General features: G+C 41.8%; 1 protein-coding gene across 1 annotated transcript; it reads left to right on the top strand.

Annotated features, from left to right (window-relative positions):
• Positions 1-917: 917 nt before the first annotated feature.
• Positions 918-3,920, top strand: LOC114635244 (putative HERC2-like protein 3; the record flags this gene model as incomplete). The annotated part of the gene is made up of 3 exons (XM_028783922.1): positions 918-1,106; positions 1,730-1,922; positions 3,738-3,920. Coding segments are annotated over exons 1-3 (535 nt in total), but the record flags the coding sequence as incomplete, so codon positions are not given.
• Between the last annotated feature and the right edge of the window lie 4,728 nt (positions 3,921-8,648).

Here is an 8,648-nt window from a genome sequence, read left to right as displayed (position 1 = left end):
ACACCTCCCCACTCTACACCACCCCACTCCCCACCTCCCCACACCTCCCCTCCCCCCTCCCCCCTCCCTCCCCCCCCTCTCTCTTTCTTTCTTTCTTTCTTTCTTTCTTGTTTCCTTTTCATCTCTGATTTTATTAGTTTGCCTCTCTTTCCATCTTTAAGTTAATTTGGCTAAAGGTTTATCAGTCTTACTGATCTTTGTCAAGAATTAATTCATTTAATTGATTATTTGTGTTGTTTTTGTTGTTGGTGGTGGTAGGGGTGTTTGTCAGTTCATATTTTTTTGGTTTCAGTCCTGAGTTCACTTAGTTTTCAGCACCCGTGTTTGGTGGCTTACCACTGCCTACCTCCAGCTCTAGGACATCTGAGGCCCTCCTATAGACTCATATTACCACTGTACCCACATGTACAAACCCCCCTTAGACATACAATTTACATATAAGTAATGACACAGTTTAAAAAAAATAATAAAAATAGGATGGTGCCTGTAATTATAGGCTCAGCTGTTGTCTTAGTCAGGGTTTCTATCCCTGCACAAACATCATGACCAAGAATCAAGTTGGGGAGGAAAGGGTTTATTCAGCTTACACTTCCACATTGCTGTTCAAAGGAATTTAGGACTGGAACTCAAGCAGGGCAGGAATCTGATGTATAGGCCATGGAGGGATATTACTTATTGATTTGCCCCCACTGCCTTGCTCAGCTTGCTTTCTTATAGAACCCAAGACTACCAGCTCAGGGATGGCACCACCCACAATGGGCCTTCCTCCTCCCTTAATCACTAATTGAGAAAATGCCTTACAGCTAGATCTCATAAAGACATTTCCTCAACTGAGGCTCTTTCTCTGTGATAACTCCAGCTTGTGTCAAGTTGACACACAAAACCAGCCAATACAGCTGTTGTTTGATGTTCTGACAGGTCCTACTTGTGACAGTGTTGAGGATGACATGAATGCTTCTGCCCGTGGAGCCTCTGCTACAGTGTTGGAAGAAACAAGAAAGGAAACTGCTCCTGTTCAGCTCCCTGTTTCAGGGCCAGAACTGGCGGCTATGATGAAGATTGGAACCAGGGTCATGAGAGGGGTGGATTGGAAGTGGGGTGACCAGGTATTCAGGGATTTCATTAACATCTTAGCACGTCTCATGTATCAATCAGTAGGAGTTAGAGTAGGTGGCTTCCTGAATTCAGGACTTGTAAGATTGATAGATGACTTAGCTGCTGATTTCTGAACAATACAATACAGACAAAAGACATTGTCTTTCTCCTGATGTCATGGGGATTTTCTCAGCCACACTGCTTAAGCATGTGTTTTGTCACAGTATTCGCAGAAGTAAAATTGTCGGAGACCAAGTAATAGCATGCTATCAACAGCTTTTTTCCTTTAGAATGGCTGATAGGGTAATGCTGTGGGGCCTAGGTTCGAACTCTAAAGAAGTGATCAGATCATTGGAGAGACCATTTCCATGGTTAGGACACTCATTAATAGGTTTGTTCAGAGTCCCCTAGTTGAGAGAATTTACTCCATGTCTCTGTATTTCTTTGATAAAGGAATATGAACATGTGATTTTTGTGGCATTTAAAGATAACATGATCTGTACTTTTTTTTCAAGTAAGTTTGAGTCAGTAGGATGCTGATGGAAAGTCTGTATACAGAATTTATACAGGAACTACAGTGGGTCCAGAACAGGACACACACTCTCTTACCTGGTTTATGTTTTTACTTTTTCAGGATGGGCCTCCTCCAGGTCTAGGCCGAGTCATTGGTGAGCTGGGAGAGGATGGCTGGATCAGGGTTCAGTGGGACACAGGCAGCACTAACTCATACAGGATGGGAAAAGAAGGAAAATACGACCTCAAGCTGGTGGAGCTCCCTGTGTCATCACAGCCCTCTGCAGAGGATTCAGACACAGAGGATGACTCTGGTGGGTGACTCACAAAGTCTTTTAGTTCAAGATAGCTGGGCAAATTGTTCATGTGTTAAATAGCTTTCATTTCCCTCTGGGAAGTTAGACAGTGATCAGGATTCATCTGAAGAGATTTCTTTGGCTGCACTTCAGACACAAGATTCTGATATAGCTGTATAATGGGGCTCTACGTCTAGTAACCCAGACAGACTGATCTGTCTTAACCTTTACTTCCCGATGGCCTTGTCAGAGGAGGATGGAAAAGAGGGTATGCAGCAGTACTTTTAAAATTAGATCTTAACAGTGTGTGTATGTGTGTCTGCCAGGTTTGGTGGCAGGTTTCTACCTGATGATCCTTAAAAAACCAAAACCCATTTATTAATTTATTTTGTGGAGGTTGAGGCACAGACATTCCACAGCATACCTGTAGAGGTTAGAAGACAACTATGGGAGTCTCTTTTCACCATGTAAATTCTGGGGAGCAGACTGAGGTTGTCAGGCTTAGTAGTAAGGACCTATACCCACTAAGCCAGCTTCCTGGTCTTTAGCCTTACTTCTGATTGGTTTGTGTGGTTGGCCAAAGCCTGATAGTAAGTGACATGGTGGATTCAGCGTTATGTTTTGTTGTTCTGGACCATTTGCTTTCTCTTCCATCAGCTTCAAGTTGCAAGGTATGACCACACCTGCTTCCTTTGAGCACCTCCATATTCTTTGATTTAGAATACTTCAGCCTGTCTAGCAACACAGAGAATTTGGAAGTGGATCTAAGCTGTAGTATGTGCCTCTGGACCACATGTGTGTAGCCCCCATTTCAGCTGTATCTGGGGTATTCCTCATTGTAGAATGAGAGCCAGGAAGAGGTAGATATGTGATAGTGGTGACCTCCTTGTCCCACAGATAGATTGGCTGGCTACACAAGTGGTCTATCAACTGCCTTCACTCAGGTTGTCGCTCCTAGACATTTGATAAGTTGTCTTTCTAAAGAAGGGAAACTTCGTTATAATTTTTGCTTCTGAGTTATATAATGAGGTTGCTTAAACAGAATGTTACTCTAAAAGTCTCATTTTTTTTTTTAGGGTAGAATAGATGGTTCAGTTCATAAAAGTGCTTATCATTGTCCAGCATGAGGCCCTGAATTAGATCCGTAGTTAAAAGCTGGCGCAGTGATACACATGCTTGTAATCTGAACTCTGGTTGGTCTTAGACTCACTCACCAGACATGCTAGCCTAATCAGCAATTCCCAGGTTTTGTGAAAGCCATCCCTGTCTCATATAGTTGAATGGATGTTACCTGAAGAAAGAAGACACCTGAAGTTTTCCTCTGGTTTCTATACACTGAGTACCTGTACAACTCACACCCCCAATGTAATTTTTTTAAGGAAGGTAGAGACAGAAATGATTGGGGCAGCCAGGTACAGCGGTGAGAAGCTGAGACAGGCTGTCTTGGACCCAGGAGTTTGAGCTAGGCTGGGTAAATATATATATATATATAACTGAGACTCTGTCTCTTGGGAAAAAAAAGAAAGGGAGAAAGAGAATAAATTGTAAGTTTTACCTTTTCTCGTGAAGATGTTTCCCTTTCTAGTATTAAAACACAACTAAGTCATCTGTCAGTCTTATAAGTACTGAGTTCCGGTAACCACCTATTCTAAATTCTAAAAAACCAGTTTGTTAGTTCTGTGTACCTTCTTAATTTTATTGTGAACCTAGAAATAGTCTAAAATTTGCTGGAGTTTTTGAAAAGAAAAAAGAATGTGATATTAAACACCTTAATGATATCCACAGACAATTTTATTTGAAATTGTCATTTCTTATTGCCATTCTCCTTTTCAGAAACAGAACAAGGTGAAAGGAACATTCACCCCACTTCAATGATGCTGACCAGCGTTATTAACTTACTGCAAACTCTGTGTCTCTCTGTTGGAGTTCATGCTGACATCATGCAGAGTGAGGCCACCAAGACTTTGTGTGGACTGCTTCGAATGTTAGTGGAAAGCGGAACAACAGATAAGCCATGTATGAAATGAATAATTATGGGCCACAGAACCTCAGCATGGATATATGTGTGTAAATCTCTCATATTTGTGTGTTTGTGGGTAAGTCTGGATGTTAGAATGTGAATCAGCACGCATGTGAGGAGTGATGTAATGAAGTTCCTTGGCTGCTGTACCAAGACATTATAAACAAGGTATAATAAACCACAAAGTCCTGGCAGGGCTAGTTTCTTCTCAGGCTACCAGAGAGAATCTCTTCTGGCTTCTCTAGCATTGGTGGTTTGCTTGGCATTTTTTGGCTTGTAGGCACATGAACCTAGTCTGTATCTTCTCATTCACATGATTTTCTCTGTACATTTGTGTTTATGTGCATGTGTTTCAGATTTACTTTTTACAAGAATGCCAGTTAACCTCATCTGGTCTAATTTACATCTTCAATGACTCCATTTCTAAACAAGATCACATTTTGAGATACTAGCACTTTAACATGTGAATGGGTTTGGGAGTTGGGGGAGGTGTGTTTGTGGCAACTAGTCAACCTCTAATGTTCCTTTAGAGTTCTGGAGATTAGAAATCCTCAAGGCAGGTTGTCCACAGAGCTGTGCTCCTCACTGAGCTCTAAAGGAAGGTCTCCCTTTTCCTTTTGTTGTCAGTTTTGTGCTGCAGACCTCACTGGTAATCTGTGCGTATGTCTTCACGTAGTCTGCATCACTTCATGACCTGTTCTCTCCTGGGAATCTTTCATTTGCTTTGGGTCAGCCCAATCCAGCGTGTTATCTCAGTCTTTATTATTAATCTGCATAGACTTTATTTCCAGCTAGGCTCAAATGCTGGTGTTCTGACTGAGTGTCAGTGGCAAATATGGAAGTAGGGTGAAAGAACTTGTGAGCATATGTGCCTCTTAGCACGCTTGTGAATGTGAGTGTGCATAAATGTGTTTAGATACATTTGTGGTTGAGTGAGTGTGTGCTAGCTCTGTGTCAGTATTTAAATTTCAGTGTGCTGATATGAGACAGGATATGTTTGTCATTGCTGAGTTTTCTAGTCAGAGTTCTCTAGAGAAACAGAACTGATAGAATTAATGTATCAGAATGAAAACAGGGTTTCTTAGAGTGGCTTACATGATTTGATCTATTACAACAGTGACTTGTCACCCAAAAGAAAGTCCAAGAGTCCAGTAGTTTGGTCCACAAGGCTGAATGTCTCTGCTGATCTTCAGCTTATGCAAGAATCACAAAGATTCTGGCACCAGTGAGGGAGCAGACTTGCCAGTGAGAGTGAGGGCAAGCAGGCAGAGCAAACACTTCCCTTGTGTATATAGCAAAATTACATTTAGGAAGTAGCAATGAATATGAGGAATGGTATTAAAAGGTTGTAGAATTAGGAAGGTTAAGAACCTTTGTCCTATGTTCTTTATATAGGCTCCCACCAGAAGGTGTAGTTGCGATTTAAGATGGGTCTTATTTCAAATGATCTAATCAAGAAAAATTCCTCACACTTAATGAGTGATTCTGTGTTGGGAGCATGAAGGTATCTGTTTGAGTGTTTCAGTGTGATTGTGTAAGTATAAAGTAAATGTCTGTTAGGGCATACCAATGTGGGCAAATAGTTGCATGAGCTATAGTATGAATGAGCTTGTATGTATGTTCCAGTTGTGTGGGTGCAGGTGTGTGAGCGTAATTAGAATTTTGTATATGAAGCATGGTTGAACGTACAGGAGTGATTGAGGATGTGTAGGCATGTTATTGGGTGTAAATCTGAGTTTGGCATGCTTAAGTGGCACTGAAAGTACAGGAATCTATGTGTGGGTGAAGGGGATAAAAATGAGTAGACATGGTCAGTGAAGGGCTCCAGCCAGCCCACATATGGCAGGCATGGCTCTGGCAGGCCTTGCCCTGCTCCTTGTTCCTTCTTGTAGTGGTAAATCTCCAACCCAGATAAGACTGGTCAAAGAAAACACAACTCGATAATTATGGATATAAACTGCATGCCTAGATTGAGCCGATACACCACTACACTACTCTATTCCCCAGCTATGAGACCCTTATAACTTGCGGTTTTTCCAGGCCACATGTTTCTCCTCCATTATCCTTCCACCTCCTGCTCCTCTGTAGTCTTCCTCTTCCACCTCCCTCTCTCTCTCTTCTCCCCCAAACCTTTCTCTCCAGAAGGTTCACAAGAAGTCACCTGTGTACTGATTCACTCCTCCTCTGCAGCTCCTCCCTGGAAAGTGGAATTAGCATCAAAATACAAGGCCAGGCTATCCACCACACTTCCCCCTTTCTGTCCAATTAAAAGACTCTTTCCTCTCAGATATAAATTGAACACAACTCTCTTACTATATTGTAATTGTTAAAGTACAAGATAGACCTAATACACAGTCCATCATTTTTGTTACTAAATAGGACCTCTGCCATCTCCTAATTAAAAGACTTAGTTCTGAACCTGGCTTATGTCCTGTCTTTAGAATGAATGCCATCTGAAAACCATCCTCTCAAAGTAAAGAGCCTGGGTTGGCTGTGACACTATAAGTCTTTAACCCCATTAGAAATCCAGAATGACTGAATTAACTGAAGATATGGGAAGCACAAACTGTGGCTTCTAAAACTTAGCCAATTTATAGAGACTGCTGAACACCTGGACAGTCCCTTCAAAACGTTGGGGCATCTGGTCTTCAGCCTTCTTCTGGCCCAGGATCATCTGACAGACCTAGTGATGCAGAATTATTTAGGGCTGATCACTCTGTCTTGGCAGATATAATCAGTCGACTATTCCGCAAGTGTGTCCTTTTCTGGACAGTAATTTGTCTTTAGATGAAAAGAGGCAATTCTTGCCTCGTGACTGTCTCACCACAACTGGAACAACTCCAAAGATGCCCAGTTTCTTCTTAGAATCCAAGACAGGAAGCTGTCGGGAGCAGACAGGTCTCTAATCAAGTGAACGTTTATACAGGAATGTTGACATTACTGTCAATCCTGTGGACGTCTGACGTTTTGAAAACCAACTATCTATGTAAAGCAATCTGGACTGTTGTCCGTTTACTCCTCTCCGTTATTTCTAATTAAAATCTAGGAAACACCCTAACAATAAACTCAGAGCCATGCAGTCGCTATAGGCCCTTAACTCACAGGCTAACCATCTCAAATTAGTTTAAAAAGAAGTTAAAGAAGGACTGGGTCTAAGCCTTGTATTCCTAAATGTGTTATAGGCACAATGCCTATATGAGAGTAACAATATTAATCTCACTTTTATATCAATAAGAAACTCATACCAGTGAAAACCTTAAATTTGTACAAAATAAATTCTAGACCAGTGTAAGAGATTATAACTTCAACTTTGTATCAAATATAAAGATTTCTACCAATGTAAGATACACCTATGTAATGTTTCACTTAAGAGTAAATTTGCTAACCTAACCCTATTTGTCTATTTCTGTGATATTAGGTCTATCTTGTACTTTAACATTTACAATATGGTAATATAGTTGTGTTCAATTTATATCTGAGAGAAAAGTCTTTTTTTTTTTTTTTTGAGAAAAGTCTTTTAATTGAACAGAAAGGGAGAAGTGTTGTGGATAGCCCTGTCTGGCCTTGTATTTTGATGCTAATTCCACTTTCCAGGGAGGGGCTGCAGAGGAGGAGTAAACTTTTATCTCAGGTTAGATGAGTTCTAAGCAATAAGTTGGGCACCAATTTGTAGAAGTAATTACTTAATTCTGCCACTGGTCAGGTGGACTATCTAAGCTGCAGTGGCTCTGCCTAGCTCAGCTGCCATGTTCTGCAGCTAGAGACCACATTCGCGCCACAGCTAGAAACGGCCAGCCAGAAACACTGGCCCTGCTACCCACGAGATGCCAGTGTGGGAGATGGCTATGACAATCTTCCACGCTGTTTCCACATGGTTGGGCTGAGCCCAGACCATCCTGCCATCCACTCAGTACCAGGTATGAATGAAACTCTAGTGCTTAAAGATTAACCAATGGCTTTATATGTTTGGTCATGCTCAATAACAGTATGCCCATACAATTAGTGGTGTTTTCTCAATTAGCTAACCTAAATATAAGTTGTTACCTAGGACTGCTTTCCATACCCGAGTGGTTCTCATCCTCCTACTTCTCTGCTCTCTTGCTCCTCCTCTTCCTCCTCCTTCTTTCTCCCCTTCTTCCTCCTCTTCCTCTCCTTCTTCCTCCTCTTCCTCTCTTTACTCCTCCCACCTTAGCTCCTCCCAACTTGTGAGGAAAATTTCTTGATATACTTCTTCCATGCTAAAAACTGTTAGATTACATTCCTAAAGCTAGCCACCAGGGTCCATTCCTGTATTTGACCCTTCTTCCCGAGGCTAACTACCAAGGTCCAGCTATCAAAGTATTGAAGTCCTGCAATCAAAAGACCCCTTTGGCTCACTTAATTAACTTGTCTAATTAAAATTTAAGCGCCTCATCCTAACACAGGGTTTTCCCATTTACCTTTATAAACCGCCATTTGCTTATGGACCACGTCTGTCTCCTCTCTATCCAGAGGTACTCTACCTCTTCTCCCCTCTCCCTTTTCCCTTCCCCTTCTCCCTTGTCCTCTATATCCTCTTTGTCTCTTATTCCCTGCCTTTTGTCCCTCTGGGGCAAATAAATCTCCTTTGTGTTGAGAACTTGGTTGGGGTTCTTGAGCCGATACCGATACCGTTCCTTTTCCATTGTGATAATACATGACAGTATGGAAGGAAGCAGGGTGGAAGGAAGAGAGCGTAAGGGAGC

The sequence above is a fragment of the Grammomys surdaster genome, unplaced genomic scaffold (genome assembly GCF_004785775.1).
Source record: "Grammomys surdaster isolate TR1022 unplaced genomic scaffold, NIH_TR_1.0 72137, whole genome shotgun sequence".
In the NCBI taxonomy this organism is placed as follows: domain Eukaryota; kingdom Metazoa; phylum Chordata; class Mammalia; order Rodentia; family Muridae; genus Grammomys; species Grammomys surdaster.
The sequence above is the reverse complement of the archived record's forward strand: the minus strand, read 5'-3'. Positions and strand labels throughout refer to the sequence as shown.